Below are 19,606 nucleotides of genomic sequence, written 5' to 3'. Positions count from 1 at the left end.
CATGGATTGGGTCATTTCAAACTGTAAGTCAAGACAAAACTTTTCTCTTTATAAATTAATTATCTCAGGTATTTCATTATAGTAATGAGATGCTGACTAACTGACATTCCTAGCATAATCAACTCATTGCTGATCCTTTAAGTGTTTACAATCCAGACACCACTAGCCAGGATCATTTACTATTATAACTTGTCCTTACTAAATTTCTCGCCCTTATTGCTTTCCTGTCCTCCATTCGTCTCAACCCATGAACACTTGTAAACTTGAACTGAAATTGAAATAAAGGGCAGATTCAATTTGTCAGTGCTCCAATTATGTGAGCTACTCCCAAAACTAAAAGCAAGCACGGGCAGCTGTCAGTGTAACAGGTTATGTTTCCAAAAACAATCCTAGACTGTCCCTGGGCATAGTGTTGAAACAAACCAGAACTAAGATTTCTTTCTTTTTCTGAGACAGGATTTCATTACATAGCCAACCTGATCTTGAACTCACAACCCTCCTGCCTCAGTCTAATACTTCTTTCAAGGTCTTAAAATAACACCTATTGCTGGGCATGGGTGGCACATGCCTTTAATCCCAGAACTGGGAGGCAGAGGCAGGCGGATCTCTGTAAGTTGAAGCCAGCCTGATCTACAGAGCAGTTCCAGGACAGGCTCCAAAGCAATATAGAGAAACCCTGTCTCGAAAAAACAAAATAAATAAATAAACAAACAAATAACACCTATTGTTCCTTTGTTATCTGTTTTACCTTCCCTGCATTAACCTTCAAATGGGCAGCAATGCAGGAAACAGAAGGGGTTACCTGTACAAGTAGCCAGTGTAGTGTGCCAACCGCTTGGTCAGTGAAATTGCATTTAACTCTAATTCTGCGACTCCTACTTCATGTTCCTCATTGGTCTCTAGTTCTTCCTCCTCCAGCTTTGGGAGAGTTTCTTGGTCAGAAAAGTCAGGAAGCATTAAGGTCAGCAAATTTACCATCCACTGGATCATAGCTATATGCAACTCATCCATCTGTTGAAACAATTACAATCCAAACAACCATTTTAAGAGAACAAAAGCTACGTCACATTTAAATAATAGAAACAAGGAGGGCCTGGGGAAGATGACTCAGCCTTTACAGCACTTGTAGACAAAAGAGTTCAAATAAATGCTGGATGGGCATGCCTATATATGCCTGTAATCCCAGAGACAGGTGATCCCCAGAGCAAGCTGGCTAGCAAGACTAGCCACATAGAGCTGCTCTAAATTTGGTTGAGAGGGGGGCTGGAGAGATGGCTCAGAGGATAAGAGCACTGCCTGCTCTTCCAGAGGTCCTGAGTTCAATTCCCAGCAACCACATGGTGGCTCACAACCATCTGTAATGAGATTTGGTGCCCAATTCTGGCCTGCAGGTATGCAGACATATGCTGTATACATAATAAAAAAAATAAATAAATGTTAAAAAAATGATATTTTAAAAAATTTGGTTGAGAGACCTTGCCTAAGATGAACAAGGTAGAGGAGCCACTGAGGAAGACACTTGGCATCAATCTCAGGCCTTCACACACGTGCTCACATGCAAACACATACGCATGGAACACACATACACCACTCACATACACATGAAAAGAAGACAAAAAAAAAAAAAACAGGAATGACCATACCATGTCCAACTTCAGCAACCCGGAATTCCTAAAGAAATCAGATAATTACTTAGCTACTGTAATCTTGTTTGCCCACTATCTTGTGTTTAACTGGTTTTTGCTTCTTCAGCTTGACCAAGGGTGTTAGGTCAAGTCACCAAACTGTGCCCAAGGCACTCTAGTGCTCTATAAATAACTCAAAAGGACCCCCATAGGCCCTTTCATTGAAGGAAATAGTGATTAGGATGTCTGCTATATGCAGCGTGAACTTGCTTCCTCATCAGATGCATGTATCACTTTCAATGACACTACCTTTTCAAAGTTTGTTGTTGATGGTTGTTTGGAAAGTCAACATGAAATAGGAATGAGAACAGTGGTGTATGGGAGGCACACAGGTCCTTGTGCTCACACGTAAGCACTAGGGGAACCTAGAATGTTAGCACACAGAGCTGTTCCTTCAAGGGAAGGAATTCAATATCTATTACCCGCCCAGAAGGCTGAGAGCAGACATGCATTCTGGCCGGACAATCTTTGTGCTATCTGTGTGACCAGCGGTCACTGGACCATCCCCAGAACCTCATTACTTATTTCAGTTCATCTAGAAACCCATCTTTATGGAAGGTGTCACATGTACTTTACAAAATGTTTTGATATAGTCACATCAGATTTTCATTTAGCTTATTTTGTTCCTCAGAGAGATTTATGTATGCTTTATTGGCACACAGGACTAAGTTAATTATCACCAGAAAAGTTTTCATCAAATTGTGCTGTGCTTAAATATGCCTACAATAAACCAGTCAGGATCAGACTCCTTAAGTTTGAACAAACATTGGCTACTTAGTTATGTTGAACATAACTGCCTTCTTGCCTCCTGCAGATCATTAATCTGTTGGCTGTGGAGAAATGTATCTTGCTAAGAGGATTACAGAATAAAGCACTTGCTGCACAAGCCTGAAGACCAGAGTTCAAGACCGGGTAAAACCTGGGCAGACATGGTGACCTGCCTGTACCCCAGTGCTCAGAAAATAGAGACAGGATCTAGGAAGCTGGCTAGCTAGACTAGCTGAGTTGGTGACTGAACACTTGAGCCCCTGGTTCTTCCAGAGAATACTCTGCAGCAAATAAAGACTAAGGAAGACATCCACCATCAACCTGTGGCCTCTACACACATGGTCATACACTTGAAAACATGCATACACACACACACACACACACACACACACAAAACACATGGTCAAAAAAAATGAAGTTTACAGACCAATATTGCAGACAGGCAAATAGCACAGAGCAAATGGAACAAAGGGGCAGAAAACAGCAAAAACTGGTGGTGGGAAAATGGATTAGAAAGCAAAATGCATAGCTGATGGACAGAAAGACAACCTCTTCCACTTCCAAACACTCGTGCACATAGTTCCCAGAGGCATTTCCAGGCTCTCACATCCCCTACATGGACTAACTACACTATAGTGCCAGGGTGCTAATAAAGAAGTACATTAAGGGCATTCCCAAATGTGCCTATGACAAAGGATGAATTCTAGAATACAAAAGAAAACAAATATATGATTCCATGGATCTGAGGGTAAATAGAGCTTTTTATGAAAAGGGTTGCTATAGCAATTCCATGAGATACTAACAGTGCTAGAATGTTCTTCCTCAAGTCACAAGACAAATATTGAGTCCTATCATGTATGCCCACTCTGATAAACATTTTCATTCTCCATTGAAAAATATTTGAATAATTACCATATAAGCTTCCAGTTTGCACTTCCCACTGCCTGCTTCAATTGGGCCCTGCTCTTTCTTGAAGAAAATTCCCCAACCAAAGCAAAATAGAACCTCATAAAGCTGAACAAATACATACGTGTCGAAGAAGCTCAATGTTACCATTGGTGATTTCATTGCTTATCTTCAAAAGCAATTGTTGAATCATGTCAAATATATGTTCTTGGAGTGTCCTGCAGGAAAAAAAAAGCAGGCAAAATAAACACAAGAAACTTGACTAGAATATACAAGTCACCAAAGGTGAGGCGAGAGCAGAAGGACATAGTAAGAGTAATGTTGAGAAGTTTTTAAGAACTTAGACAAAAGTGATTCAAAGTCTTGACGTTGGTTAGGTTGAGATAGCCTTCCCAGCCCCTAGACAGATGACAACTAGAAAGATGCACTTGGGACAGTATACATTCTACCTGCAATATTCTCTCTCCACTGTAAACATGCATGCTGGTCACTCCTAGGCTAGGAGGTTCTTGTGTTATGCTAATTAATTTCAAAATCCTCTCCATGATTGGCTTCCAGCAGAGTCAGCATGGCCCACTCCCCAATGAAGACAATGAGAGTTAACTTTGAATAGTTAAAGCTTACATAAATGATAAGAAAGAAAAATTCAAACAATGGCTGAAAATGACCCAAATGTATGGAAAAATAACACAGAAGGCTGAACAGTCTCCAGGCAGAATAAACACAGGGATCCATAAACAGATACATCAAAGTGAAGATTCTACAAGTCTCCAGGATGGAGACACTGCTTCACAAAGCAAACCTAAATTCACTAAAACACCAAAATAACACAACACAACTGAATGATAGTACAATCAACAGATGGGAAGAATTGGGAAACTCAACGCTGCCCTTCTCTGTTCTTGTCCTGTGCTCCCTTTCCCCCTGTGGTTTGTATAAGACTGGTCCTCACAGACTCATATATTTTGAATGATTAGTCTCCAGGGAGTGAAAGGATTAGGAGGAGTGGCCTTGTTGGAGGAAGTGTGTCACAGGGTGGGTGAGTGGGGAGGTTTCAAAGGCCCATACCAAGCCCAATGTCTCCATCTCTACCTACAGATCAGGATGTAGCTAGCTGCCATGCTCCATACCATGATGACAATGGACTAAACCTCTGAAACTGCAAGCAAGCTCCAATTAAATGCTTCCTTTTATAAGAGTTGCTGTGGTCATGGTGTCTCTTCACAGCAGTAAAACAGTGACGAAAGCACCCTTGACCATTCTTTTTCATTTTCCTCTCCTAAAGAACACTGGCCATCCAGTCTGGGGCATCCCTGTGCCTCAGATTTCTGAAAGCTGGGAATATCCTTTCCTCACTGTACTTCCTTATCACTCGTATCAACCAACCCTCAGCCAAAATGGCCTCATCCCCTCTTCTGCCCCTACAGTTCTCTCCTCCATGTCTCCTTTCCCTCCCTTTTCTCTGTCTCTCCAATACCAGCTACTATATGATCTTACTCTGAGGGGTTTTCTTTTGTTTTTTTCTTTCCTTTTTCCTTCCCACTCCCAAATACAGTATTAATCAATGTACACAATACTATTAATACCTCCTCCTAAAGCAATTGTCACTTACAAGATTTTTCTTTTAATATTATTGTATTTTGATAGTGGGCCTACATTTAATAGTGATTATTTTTGCAGACAGCATTCTTAGCTGTTTACAATGGGAAAATGCAGAGAGATGGAAGCATATTAGTGGCTGATTAGGGTTATAGGTGGGGGGAAGGGTATAAGGTAGATGGGTTATACGGTTTGGCTATGTTTTTTTCCAAGGGTTCATGTTTTGGAAAGCTAGGCTTTTTGCATGGTCATGAAACTTTTAAGGAACATGGCCTACTAGGAGGTAATTAGGTCACTGGGGCACTCTCAGAACATTCTGGATAGTTCCTATAGGAAGGAGTTGCTGGAAAAGAATGAGCTAGATCCCTCTGACTTGCCATGTGATTCCCTCCTTCCTACATGCATTCCCACCAAAATGTCATTTGGTATGAGTCCTCAACAGACTCAGCACCATGCTAGTTAGACTTTCAGCTTTCAAAATCATAAATAAAAATAAGCCTCTTTCCTGAATAAGGAGTCCAGTCATTGGTACTTTGTGACAGTAACAGAAATCTTATTTCACCAAAGTTTCTTTTTTAGAAAAATGAAAAATGGTTTTAAAATTAACTATAGTTGCCCACATCTATGAATATACCAAAACTACTGAATTGTTCTATAGGGCTTTGGAAACATCCTCCCCAAAAAGAAGAGCCCAAGAACTTACGTGCCCGAATCCATGTCCATGTAATGTGGAACAGTACCAATAATGTTCAATAATGTGTCCAATTGATACTTCATTTCATTAATTTTTTCATCAATTTCAACCCACTCTTCAGAGGGCATACTAGTAAACTCTAGGAGGTTTTCTATCTTGAAAGAACACATGTCCAGAGAAATAATCAAGTTTGGAAGAACTTTGGAGATACCTAAAAAAGAAGAGGGAAAAACATAAACTATCTGTGGTATCATTGTTTCAATACCAGATTATAAAATCTAGGCAAGGACAGACCTCCTTTTGTCTATCATCTGCCAGAGAACCTTGAAAACTCATTCCTCAAAGGACTAGGACTGGCACAAAACATCCCAAGACCAAGCTCTCAGTACAAAGGAGATTTATTTGCCCCAGAGGTTCAAGAGGCAGGAAATAAGAGACAAAGACAGGAGATAGAGGACAAGAGCGAAGGGAAAATGAACAAGGCAGGGGAGAGATATATGAACCAAGGGACAAAAGACTGCCTCTGGATAGAGAGATGAGGCCCATGGGCAAATGGTGGTTTATAATGGTAAAATGGGAAGCCCCATGTTAAGATGAGTTGGCTTGTTTTGATTGGGAGCGTTAATTAGGATAACCAAAAGGGTGCTTTTGATTTCTGGACTTCAATACTTTGATAGCTGGACCTTGGTGGTCAGCTTCAGGAGGAGGAAGTGGCCAAATAAGGGAACAGACCTTGGTGGCTAGCTTTAGGGATGGAATCTAATGGCTTTTAGCAAGGCAGAGGGAGTGGGAGGAGGGTAAGACCTGTCAGAGCCATGCTTGCTATGCTCAAGCCTACTTGAACCCATTAGTTCCTAAATACACAGCAAGCAGACACTGCAGTAAACGCCTCTGTAACCAGGGGGTGCTGCTTTGGTGAGTTTGTGTTCGAATTTTCCTGTTTTCTCCATGGAGAATCAAATGCATTAAATCCAGAAATTACCAGCTGTAGCTCCTAAATGGATTAATTTGTCACTCTCTGAAGAGAGCATGATGATGAGCATGCTTCCTGGGATAGTTAACAACAGGTGAGAGTAAACTTGGGTCTGAGGGTACTTCCTGGGTCCCTGACTGGGTCTTCATGAAGTCCACAGTTTCTAGCCATGGAAACTATACCCCAAAAGCCCCTGAAGAACAGAGCCTAGAACCCACCCAGTGGACTACTTCACTGTGAGGTCACAGAAAAATACCTTATCTGTGTCATCTACTTTTAGCTTAATTAAAGGCTGACATAACATTTAAACATATTTCTTGAGAGCATGTCATCTAACAAGCACTAGTTACAGGAAGGAAAATATACATATAGCTACAAGGGACAGACATGAATGATAAAGTATCTGAACAAGTATAAAGTAAATGGAGGGAATAAGTAGCTGCCAGAGAGATATCACAAAAACTCTAGAGATGGAAATAATGACTATAAGTATTTTTGGGTTTTTTTTTGAGACAGGGTTTCTCTGTATTGTTTTGGAGGCTGTCCTGGAACTCGCTCTGTAGACCAGGCTGGCCTTGAACTGACAGAGATCTGCCTGCCTCTGCCTCCTGAGTACTGGGATTAAAGGTGTGCACCACCAACGCCCAGCTGACTATAAGAATTTTAAAAGATGAGCAATAATTATGCAGGTAGCTCACATAGAGGAATATATCCCTAATAATAATATAATTGTGCTGCACTTAGTGATAACACTGGTTCTTGCTTAGAACATCTTCTGAAGGTCCTTCATTCTATTAGTGAAGTTTTCTGACATTGGCCTTAACCATTCCCTGTAGGAGATTACTGCACAAGTTTGGGAGATAGCTTTCTGGGTCAAAGTGTGAAAGCTGATTTATATAGTATATATTCAATAAACGGGCTATGAAATTAGACTTTAACGTAATTGTTGGTTTCTGACTAGGGTTAAAAAGTAATCAAATCTCCCTGGAAAATCTGCAAGAGAGAAATACATGAAGTATAAGAGTGACCTGGACTGAAGAAAACCAACCCAGATTTCTAGGTGTAATGTCGAGCAGCTAATCATCTCCTTAAAAGCAGGATGCAGAGATTTTTATACTAACAAAAGGGTCAGCTCATGGAGAAGCTGTAGCAATTATAAACACAAAGACAATCAATAACAGCATCACAACATACAAAGGCAAAAACTAGAGGCCATTCCAAAGCAATAGTTGATGACTGATTTCTTATTTTACAAAATGACTCAACAAAGAAATATGAGGCTTGGACTGGTGAAATGGATCCAGAGGGTCCAGGTTCAATTATCAGCACCCATATCGCAACTTACATCCATCTGTAACTCCTGTTCCAAAGGATCAGATACCCTATTTTGGTCTCAGTAGTCTCTGTATACATGTGCTACCCAGAAATACATCCAGGCAAAACCAACAGAAACTTGAAAAGGCAACCAATGGAATGGGAGAAAATATTTGTAAGTCACGTGTCTGAAAAGTGATTTGTACCTAGAATAAAATAACTGTTATAACATAAGCGCGCGCGCACACACACACACACACACACACACACACACACACACACGCTGAACAGGAACTTTCCCAAAGAAGGTAGACAAACATTTTTGGTATCCTTTATTATCAGGAGCATACAAATCAAGACCACAATGAAACAGTATTTCACACCCACTATAATGGTGAGATGGCCAAAGAGGTACCAAGGAAACAGAAACATCAGAGCCTCATGACTGCCCCTCATCATATAAACCTGTGTCCACCTCAGCAACAGTATGGCTGTCTCCGGAAAAGCTAAACACAGAGCTGTCAAACAGCCAGGACATCCCTCCCAGAGAAATGAACACAGAAAAGAGGGACAAACCCGAATGTCTATCAACAGGTGAAACTATATACAAAGTCAGGCATATGTATGACAATTTATCTCGTCATAAAAATGATGGAAGGCCAGCCATGGTGGCAAATGACCGTAGCCCCAGAACATGAAGACTGAGGCATGAAGACTGCAAGTTTGAGGATAATCACGCCCTTAAATATTGCAAGAAATCCATCAACGATTGGGAAGACTTATTTATTAAGGGATGGGATAGGGAACACTCGCAGATACAGTGGGTAGCAACACCATTGCCTTTTTGTCCACCAGGGAAGGATCCAGAAAGCTCTGGACCAGGTCACCAAACAGCACATTGTATCACGAAGTCTTCCAAGTCCAAGCACAACCTCCCTGCCACACATACCTTAGTTCTTAACCAGTCACATATCAAAGAAAACCACACCCATATGGCTAGTCACCCCAAATGTCACTGGCTAAGCAAATCGAGCTCTCACAACATTAAAAAAAAGACGTGGGGTTCAGAGCCAATATAGTGATCTCAGGCCAGCCAGGGCTACATAGAGGGACGCTATCTCAAGACGGGGGGGCAGGGTATGAAAGATTGTTACGTGCTATAAATATAGATGATCCTGCTGCATAAAAAGAAATGTAAAGGGGCACAAAGCACATATATCATTCATATGAAAAACGTGAATGGAAGTATAGGGGACAGAAAGTGGATTTAGGAATAGGGTAGGGATGAGAGGGATAAAAGAGTAAGAACTGAAGGATACAGGATTTAGAATTCCTAGTGAAGAATTCTAAATATTGTAAACTCAACTGTGGTAATGGATGCACACGCCTGTGTATGTTGCATTCACACAGGTGGGTGATATTATATATTAAATTATATCTCAGCAAAATGATACTCAATGCTTTTTTTCTGCTTGATTTTTAAAACTGGGTTAGTTTGTACTTATATCTTAGATTGGGTTTCAATGGTATCCAACACAGTAGCTACTGTTAAGATTCTTTACAATGCCAGACATTTCATTTTGCTTGTTTGCTTACCGTTGTCACCATTTATTCGTATCTCATACTCTTTGTAAAGCCTGTTTATGTTTTTTATCAATTCCTCCATGTACTCGTACTCTGAGGGCAACACCCCATCCATGCTCTTATGGCGACCAAATATCCCAAACCCAATGTCTGTCCAGTTCTCCTGTAAGCGTCTAATCATCTTGAGGGAGTCATATTTGGCCAACAGAAAATCTCCTGTAAACTTTTCTTTCTCGTCACTCAGCAACTAGGAAGGGAAGAAGCAAAGAGGAGGAGAATAAGACATTATTCATCCAAATCTACCCCAAGCCTCCAGACCCCACGATTCTTAGTGATTTTGGAGTGTTACAGGTTATTATCATTACTTGTAAATTTCTTCTTGTAAGATTTCAGGGTTAATGACACTTGGAATCAAATTCTGCTATTTGCCACTGACACTTAACTAGTTAACTATTTTGCCATTTGCCACTGGCAGGTAACTAGTTAACCATTCTGCCATTTGCCACTGACAGGTAACTAGTAACCCTTCTGCCATTAACCACTGACAGATAACTCAGCTAACTATCTTCCTAAGCTTCAGTCTGGGAATGTGTGAGATGGCATCTATCATGAGCTGTCAGAAATACGATATGATAATGTATGAATTGCATTTCCAGCCTGACAAAGTATTCAATAAACTAAATAATAATAATTATTATTCCTAATAAAGTATTTTTCTATTTTATCCATATGTGTTGAACCTGCCAAATAAAAGAAATCACTAAAGTAAATATACTGTATATAGAAGGGCAAACGTCCTCAGTCCTAAAATCATTATAATAGAGTCACATCTCCCAGCAGTGAGAGGCAAGAGGATTGGGAGGAACTCCAGTCTGGTCTTGGCTACATTGTGAGCTCAGGATCAGAATGGGCTACTGGTCTCAAAAGCATATACAAAAAAAATCATTTCTTGGGCTCTATGTGAGAGTTCATTAGGGCATATATTTGATATTCCTTCTTCAGCTAATTCAATGTCATTATACATTCTTCTTTGTCCCACTACTACAGCATCATAAGTGTGTGTGTGTGTGTGTGTGTGTGTGTGATACTGAGGCTGGAACCAGGGTCTGCACACTTTAGACTCAGTGATACTATACCACTAAGCCATGTCTCTGACCCTCATAATGGTGACTTAATTAATAAAATTTATTTTTAAAACTTGGAACTTTTTTAAAAATCCTAATAATGTGTGAAAGTTTAATATGTATGGCACATACCCAATAAAATACAGTGTGGCCTTAAAAGGGTAGTTAATCTTGAAATATGGATGAACTTTGAAGGCAGTATCCTGAGGGAAATTCATAGATGGACAAATACTAGAACCGTCAATTCACAGAGAGTAGAATAATTGCCTGTCAGGTGCTGAGGGAAAGTTAGGCCTGGGATTTACTGTTTAAATAGGAGCAGTCCATTTGGAAGCTGGACCATGTAGCAGTGTGAATATACTCCAAGCCACTGACCTATACATACAAATGGTTCAAATGGTATCCATGTTATGTATATTTCCCCAAGATTTGTAAAAATGTAATTAATTTTAAAAGTCCAATTTGTCCTTTACATAAAAGCTATACACAAGGGGGACAGAAATGGTACTTATACTGGGAATTCAACTGAGAATCACAGCCACACAGCCTTATTTCATTTAACCCCCATAATGAAACAAAACTGAAAAATACTTAAACATATTTTAAAGGCCCCAATGTTTTTGTTGTTGCTTTGTTTTCATTTTTTGTCATTCATAACCCATGGAATGCCATTTTAAATGATGAAACTCGGCTCAGCTGTGGGTGTGAGCCGTCAGACTCGTCACCAGCAACTGGACTAGCAGACTGTTTTGAGGAAGTCTTACCTTTTGAAACTCCTTGAATTCTACAAGGGCTGTAGTGAACGGGTTCCCTTTATTAGGACCTACAATCTCTTTTCCACTGGAAGAAGAGCAATAGAGAGGTCTCAGAACAGGCCACACAAAGAAACCCATAAGTCCACATGTGAACGACATTACCTTTTGCGTCTGCCATCTTTCAGCACTGTCCTCTTCAAAGTCACAATTAGAAATAACAAATTCTGATTCTAACTAACCAAGTTATGGGCATCTCTTTAAAGAGCTAGCTTTGATCTCAAGAACCCAAGACTAGGGTGTCCATAAGAATTCCCTCCAAACACTATGTGAATGGACCGAAAGCCTGCTGGATGGATAAGGAAGTAAGCGTGAGGTCGGGAGGGAGGTCCAACATCTTCCAAGAGGCACTTTCATTTCTCTGACTTGTACAAAGAAAAAGTTGTTTATTTTTTCTATTTTTATTATTTGTTTAGTTTTTTTGACAACAAAATGACCCTTTTTGAAGTTTGAAGGTCATTTTATTGTTACAGCTGGAAAGAAAGACAACCAGGCAAGCAAGCTGAAACCCAACAGCTGATGACAGGAGGAAGATAGAGAAGAGAGGATAGAGCCCTCAGAGCTGACACGGGTCGTGGAGCAGCTCTAGAGATGGGGAGGGCAGGACTGTGAACAGAACAGTGAGTGTCCCGTGTCAGGAAAAGCACGCTGAAGCGTTTGGTTAGTAATGGAAAGAGAGACGAAGTTTCCACTTCTAAATTAGAAATCGGAAAAACAGGTATGCTTAGCCACGAAGAGCTAGAAAAGACTGTTTAAAGAATATTTATAAAAGCAGGGTTTCACTATGTAGCCTAGGTTGGCCTTGAACTGATGATCTTTTACCCCCACCTTATGAGGGCTTACAGGGGAGAGCCATCATAGCTAGCCCGATGACGTCATTCGTAAGTTCCTGAAGAACAAGAGAGTAGACAGCTGGGTCCCCTCACTGCTCAGTGTGCTGCATGAAGCCACTCGGAGATGTATCAACTTTGGCTTTCAGAATTTTCACCTCCACTAATTGGGAAGTCTTCAATGGTTTTGAAAAACTGAAACCACTAAGGAAATTTAAAATAAATGATGCTTAAAATGTGTCTCTGTGACAATGTACTCATAGGACAGCACAGGGTTTCTGTACTCAGCTGAACTCACTCCCAGATGCTCCAAGGGATTCCAAAGTGACTCCACATGCAGTCACACAGATCACATAGGTTAACTATCACCCTTTGCTGTTTTCTGTCTAGAATGTGAGGACCAGCAGGACAGGCAATCAGTGAGTCATGTATGCAAAAAGAGTAGAATTTGTCTAGTCCAGTCTGTATCCAAAGTATAGATTCTCACTAACCTTGTCTGTACACATATGATTTAGTCACCAGCCTCAACTTACCTACGTTATTGCTAGCTTCTGCTCTCAGACTACTCTGGACTGGGGAGATGCTCACTGGGGGAAGCACTTGCCACTCAAGCCTGATGAGCTCGGAGTCTCCAGAGCCCACATAAAAGCAGGAAGCATTAGCCAAAACTGTAATCCCAGCTTGCGCTGGGGAAATGGAGACAGGAGAATATCCAGAAGCTCCTGGGCCTACATGAGGCAAGAAACCCTATCTCAAAGAAGGCAGAAAAACGGGATCACCCAAAGGGATCCAATGTCCTCTTCTGGATGCCTTAGACGCATACACATACATGCACATCACACAAAGACACACAAATAAAAGTAAATCTTAAAAAATGGGGGAGGGAGCAAAGAGTTGGAGTTAAATAAAGGCAACAGCAATACGGCAAGGAGATCAGGGGGACTGCACAGGTGTTAAGCACTGGAAAGCACCTGTGTTCAAGGCCCAGGAATAGCTGTTCTCACCTCCCCCCAAACTGAGTTTAGAGTAATTAATGGTGGGGTTAGCTGCACTGCCAGCATAATGTAATAAACTCAGATAAGCAAGATTCCTGCAGACCCACATGTTGTTTCTGAAGAACTGCTGCCATCTGAGAATCCCATCTTTCACAGCTTGTGATCTGTTCTTCGTAGATTCCTCCGTGCGCTCCACATCCAGCTTAAATCTGTTCACTAAGTTTTTCCATTTCTCTGTCAACTTCTGCAGCACCGCGAGGTCTGCAGTGTCCTAAAATGCACAGAATCATGTATTCATGTAACAAACACTGGTGGACACGTACGACACCTTTATCACTATTGAATTATTAGAAGAATTCACAGGAAGTGGGTCAGGAGGCTGAAAAAGTATTTCTCTTTCCAAACATTATCAGTTACATTAATACTATGGTAATGGATTTTTCTGTGGGACATGTTATAAGGGACAAGAATTTTTCCTTTGCAACATGAACCTAGTTTTCCCACAGGATTTTTGCAGGGGCAAAATGACTACTGGTAAGGACAGGAACTGGACAGCCAGGCAGAACTAAATGTGAATTTTTATTACCAATAAAAGAAAGACGCTAATTTATGTCTCAGAAGATGATTTTAACAGTGAGATGACAAGAGCTGAGAAATGACTCAGTGGTTAGAAATGCTTTCTAATCTTCAGAGGGTTGACCTGGGCTTCTGTTCCCAGCACCCATATCTGGTGACTCATAACTGCAGTTCCCAAGGATCTAATGCCCTCCTCTGGCCTGAGAACAACTGCACACACGTGATACACATAAACTCACACAAACACACACACATGCACATAAATTTAAAAATAAATATTAAAAAAAGTTAAGTGACTGAAAAGTGTTCTTCCTCAGAGCCCCTTCTACTCTCCAGAGTTCTTTTGCATATTTTCTTAAAAATATATGTTTGCTATGCTCAAAAGGGAGGGGACTTAATGACTGGTATGAATGGTTTGACTTGGTGAAAACACACTAAATTCCAGTTTATTTTCTCCTTTGGGATTGTCTTAGTTGGGGTTTTTATTGCTGTTAAGAGACACCATTACCATGACAACTTTTATAAAGAAAGCATTTTATTGGGATGGTTGGCTTACAGTTTCAGAGATTCAGTCCATTATAACATCGTGGTGGCGAGCATGTAGGCAGACATGGTGCTGGAGCTGAAAGTACTACATCTTGCAGGCAACAGGAAGTATTCTGAACATATGAAACCTTAAAGCCTGCCCCCACAGTGACACACTTCCTCCAACAAGGCCACACCTACTAATAGGGCCACTACCATTGGGGGCCATTTTCTTTCAAACCACCGTAGTGATCAATCCATTTTCTCATAAAATTGTTTAAGAATACATCAGTAATATCTCAGTCTCCCCCTTCCTCCTTTTCTTCTTCCTCCTCTCTTTCTTTGTAGCCCAGGCTGGCCTCAAACTTGCAATCCTCCTGCTTCAGCCTCCTGTATTGTGGAACATTACTTTAACTAGGCAAAGATATGTTACATTTATTTATGCTGCATGTATTTAATTATGTAAATATCTTTTGTTGTTTTACCTTGCCTGCCTAAGGCACCTGATTGACTAATAAAAATTTGAATGGCCAATAGCGGGGCAGGCAGACAGAATAAGTTGGAGGAGGAATCCAGGCTCAGGAGAGAAGAAAGAAGATAATGAGGGAGGGAGAGAAGGAAATGCCTGGGGTCAGCCAGCTAGGCAGACAAACACAGAGTAGGACAGAAAGAATGAAAGAAAGGTTAAAAAACCTTAGATGAAGAGAAACAGGCTAATTTAAGTTATAAGAGCTAATGGAACAAACATAAAATAAGGCTGAGCATTCATAACTAATAATAAGTCTCCGTGTCATGATTTGGGAGCTGGTTGGTGACCCAAAAGAAAGACTGTTAAACTTCTGAGTTATGAGGTTATGGGCATGTACTACCCCACCCAACCACCACCTCTTACTTTTATCTTAAGCACTAATAATAAATAAATCTATAAAACTCTGGAGTGTTATTAGACTTAGATGTGTTGCTTTGATTACAGTGGAAGACAATGTAAGAGTCTTTATTCCTTCCCTTATATTTTTAAATCTACCCATAACAAAGCATAAATATAGAACTGTACTTAAGAATCTATAGATTTGGCAAAGCAAAGCAGTATGGCGTCAAAACATAATAGTCATTTTACCCTTGACTTATGTAAACAGGGGATTACCTTAGTTGACAGCATTATAATGAAATGCTTGGCATATTTATTCCAGCCTTTTTCATTGAGGTAGAGTTTTTTAGCCATTATGACTCTATTTCTTTCAATTACCTATAAAAAATATACTATCATCAATAACCTAAAACATTTTAAACACTCTAATTTACTTGTAATGTTTTCATATATCAGTTTTTATTCAGTCATTACTTCAATCAGTATTCCTTACTTTAATAATTTGAATCACAATTTTACACATTTCCAAAACTATTGAACTGGAAGCACATTACAGTTCAGGACTTCTGGGGAAGATGGAAGACCACAGACTGCCACCCAGATAAATAAAATACAGACTACTCCTAATATTAAAGAGAAAAGCTTCAAGATTTCACAAAGACAATGATGGAATACCTGTAGACTGTTGAGAAAAAGAAAGACAATACAAAAGAAGCCAAGTTGGGATTAGAGAGATGGCCCAGTAGATAAAATATAAGGACCTGAGTACAAATACCCTAGCAACTGACAAGTCACCAAAAATGAGCCCTTTGGTGCAGATCTATCATGCAAGCTGCCTGCAAGGAGAGCTCAATGGTCTGCCACCAGTGGTATTTGGAACCAATCAAACTGGATCAGATTTTTAAATTTCCTATGGGTCAGAATTCAGTGTTGCTACCTAGCAGTCCCTAGGGTCAGAACAGAGAGCCAACATATATATCTCTTTAGTATGTAGACTATTGTGGGATTTGCTCTCACTGTAAAACACCACTACCATATTCTGCAGGTTTCTCTAACCATAACCCATGTGACATGATATCCAAGGACCCTAATATGGTTACATGAGATGAAAAAGTAAGAGCTACCTTTTATAGACATTAGAATTAGTATACATTAGCCATACTACCTTTTCTAGGGATTCATGTACACTATCTTTACAAATTAGCACACATTGAAGTTAAAAGTTTTAGTATATACTGAAACCAATAGTTAATTACCACACAGAGAAAATAAACTTTCCATCTTCATTCCCCACAAAAACCTGTAATTGCATCAATAAATATACACATTCTTCCTTCTTGTACCTTTCTTCTTGTACCTTGTATTATTAAAAATTGTCAAATGGAACTTTAGTCAATATAGGAATCTGAACTGAGTCCTAATGAACCAACCTTTAGGGCCAACTCATATGTGGCTGCGCTCCAAATGTCCCTTTCGGACATTAGCAGTTTAATATCATTCTCCATCCTTCCTCTCTGTAGTGTATATAAGTCATGGTAGTCTTCTACTATTCTGAAAGAAAGGTAAGAATATCTATTTAGATACTTTAAAAATATCTTTGTTATGAAAATAAGCAACCTGTTCCTTCAAGCCTCTTCATAAGGAAACTGTGGCATACTTGCTAGATATATTGGTAACACTTTTTAGAGTGGAACTTAAAAAATTCACATTTTATTTACAAATATTATGATAGTCATGAAAAAATAATATGCCCAATGAACCTTCTAAATACCATTTATTTAATGAGCATGTCAGAATAAGCCCCAAGAGAAGGCTCGGTGGGAAAGAGCACTTGCCTTGCAAGCCTGATGCTTACCTGAGTTAAGATTCCCAGAAACAAAAAGTCATACTCAATAGCATGCAGCTAATCCCAACACTCCTAAGGTGAGACTGGAGACAGAGACAGGAGAACTGTCTGGAAGCTTGTTCAATAGCTACCCTGGAGTATACAGCACAGTGGCAGAAACAAGAGACACCCTAGCTCAAACAAGGTACAGAGCAAATATTGACCTTGTAAGTTATCCTCTCACCTCCACAGGCGTGTGCCTGCACACACACACACACACACACACACACACACACACACGCATGCATGCATGCACACATACACATTCACACAGTTTTAAAAACATTTTTCAAAATTCAGAATGCAAATAATAGTAATACAATAATTTTATTGTTAATCATCTGTGCTGAATGATTAGGAGTCTTTATTAAAGGCCTGAAGCCTAATAAACTAAAAGTCACTAAAATTCTAAATCATAAAAAATAGCTCAAGATTAAAAGAAATTCCCTCACAGCCACCCAAAGGCCTATGTATAATTAAGCACCTTGTCCTGGCTAGTTTTTAAGTCAACTTGATACAAGCTGGAGTCACTTGAAATGAGAGAACGGCAATTGAGAAAATGCCTCCATACCTTTAGGCTGCAGGCAAGCCTATAGGGCATTTTCCTATATAGGAGGGCCCAGTTCATTGTGGGTAGGGCCACCCTGGGCTGAAGGTCCTAGGTGGTATAAAAAAGCAGGTTGAGCAAACCAAGAGCCAGCAAGCCCATAAGTAGCACTCCTCTGTGGCATCTGCATCGGTTCCTGGCCCAAAGTTCCTGCCATGTTTGAGTTCCTGTCCTGACTTCCTCCCTCTCCATGTTGCTTTTGGTCATGGTGTTTCGACAGCAACAGTAACTCTAACCCAAGACATACCTCTTTCTTCTTGTATTTCCATGTCTAGCAGAACATATATTTTCCTTCTAATTTACACATTTCCTCTCTTGGAACTAAAAGCCCTCTGCGTTTAGCCAGAAGTTGTTGGGGTTTGCAAGATGGCAGCCAAACACTTAGTACCAAGCCTGAAAACCTGAGTTCAACCTCTCTCTCTCTCCTCTCTCTCTCTCTCTAAATGTAATGGAAAAAATAAACAGAAATTACAAAGTGACTGTGGTGGTTTGAACGGCCCCCATAAACTCATAGATTTGAATGCCTGATCACCAAAGAGTGGCACTATTAGGAGGTGTACCCTTGTTGGAGGAAGTGTGTCACTGTGGATGGGCTTTGAGTTTCAGATGCTCAAGCTAGGACCAGTGTCTCTGTCCTCTGTCCTCTCTCTGTCTCTGTGTCTCTCTCTGTCTCTGTCTCTGTCTCTCTCTGTGTCTCTCTGTTTCTCTCTGTGTCTCTCTGTCTGTCTGTCTCTCTCCCTCCCCCCTCCCTCTCTGTCTCTCTCTCCCTACTGCCCTACTGCCTGCCAATACAATGTAGAACCTCAGCTCCTTCTCTGGCACCATGTCTGTCTGTGTGCCATCATGCTTCTCGCCATGCTGATAGTGAAATTAGCCTCTGGACTGCAAGCCATCCCCAATTAAATGTTTTCCTTTATAGGAGTTGCTGTGGTCTTGGTGTCTCTTCACAGCATTAAGACACTAAGTAAGACAGTGATAAGCAGCGTTTCCCCTCATTGAAGTTAACTTTGCTATCAGACTTAAAGTCCAAGTGACAGAGAATTATATTCTCGGCTGAGTCAGGAACCACCACTTCAAGTCTTCTTCTGTGTGCTCTGAATAATTGGGAGGACAGTCACATTGACGGGCACGCACAGAAAAATTCCTGGAGCTGTACCTTCATGATGTGTTTATCTTTCTGCCTGACAGAGAACAATTTTGTAAAAATAATGAATATCCTAATTTTAAAAGAACAAAAATGGGGGCTGAAAGATGGATGGTCACTAAGAGCTCTTGCTACTTTGCACAGGACCCACCACCCAAACAGTAGCTCACAGCCATCTGTAACTCCTATTCTAGGGCATCTAACACCCTCTCCTGGGCTCCACAGACATTGTACATACACAGTCCACAGACATATGTGCAGACAAAATACCCACACAGATTTTAAAAAAGAAAATAAAAAGGGTTAAAGGTGGGGAGCAATAGAGGAAGAAGGTGCACTGACCCCAGGCTTCCATATGCACCCACAGATAATCACACACACACACACACACACACACACACACACACACACACACACACACACACTATATATACATATATATATATGCACCACATCACACTTTTTTCAATTTAAGGAATTGAAAGTTTTATGAAAAGGAATGAGAAAAGCATTCACATTGCTGTCTTTAGATTTAGTGAATTTACTAGTTTTAATTATGTTGATTAAATGCATTAGTGATTAACTATAAATCACCAATAATGTATCAGTGTCATACTAAGAAAAGAAATAAAAATACTTCCCCTTGGAGTCATTTAACCAAGAGCAAGTCCAGATTTAAATTCTCTATTTCATGCAACCTGTGTCTTCATTCTGTCT

General features: G+C 40.3%; 1 protein-coding gene across 1 annotated transcript in view; it reads right to left on the bottom strand.

The window, feature by feature from the left end:
• Window positions 1–19,606, bottom strand: part of Axdnd1 (axonemal dynein light chain domain containing 1) — a 64,408-nt gene that overhangs the window by 16,735 nt on the left and 28,067 nt on the right. Inside the window, exons 11-18 of the mRNA XM_040739116.1 lie at window positions 16,684–16,804; window positions 15,530–15,631; window positions 13,392–13,555; window positions 11,412–11,487; window positions 9,536–9,770; window positions 5,662–5,863; window positions 3,484–3,577; window positions 803–1,011 (exon numbers count right to left, since the gene is read on the bottom strand). Coding sequence (XP_040595050.1) covers window positions 803–1,011; window positions 3,484–3,577; window positions 5,662–5,863; window positions 9,536–9,770; window positions 11,412–11,487; window positions 13,392–13,555; window positions 15,530–15,631; window positions 16,684–16,804 — 1,203 coding nt within the window. The remainder of the gene's footprint in view (window positions 1–802; window positions 1,012–3,483; window positions 3,578–5,661; window positions 5,864–9,535; window positions 9,771–11,411; window positions 11,488–13,391; window positions 13,556–15,529; window positions 15,632–16,683; window positions 16,805–19,606) is intronic.

The sequence above is a fragment of the Mesocricetus auratus genome, unplaced genomic scaffold (genome assembly GCF_017639785.1).
Source record: "Mesocricetus auratus isolate SY011 unplaced genomic scaffold, BCM_Maur_2.0 Super-Scaffold_100676, whole genome shotgun sequence".
NCBI lineage: Eukaryota > Metazoa > Chordata > Mammalia > Rodentia > Cricetidae > Mesocricetus > Mesocricetus auratus.
Note: the sequence above shows the minus strand (reverse complement) of the source record. Positions and strands in the feature narration are given on the sequence as shown.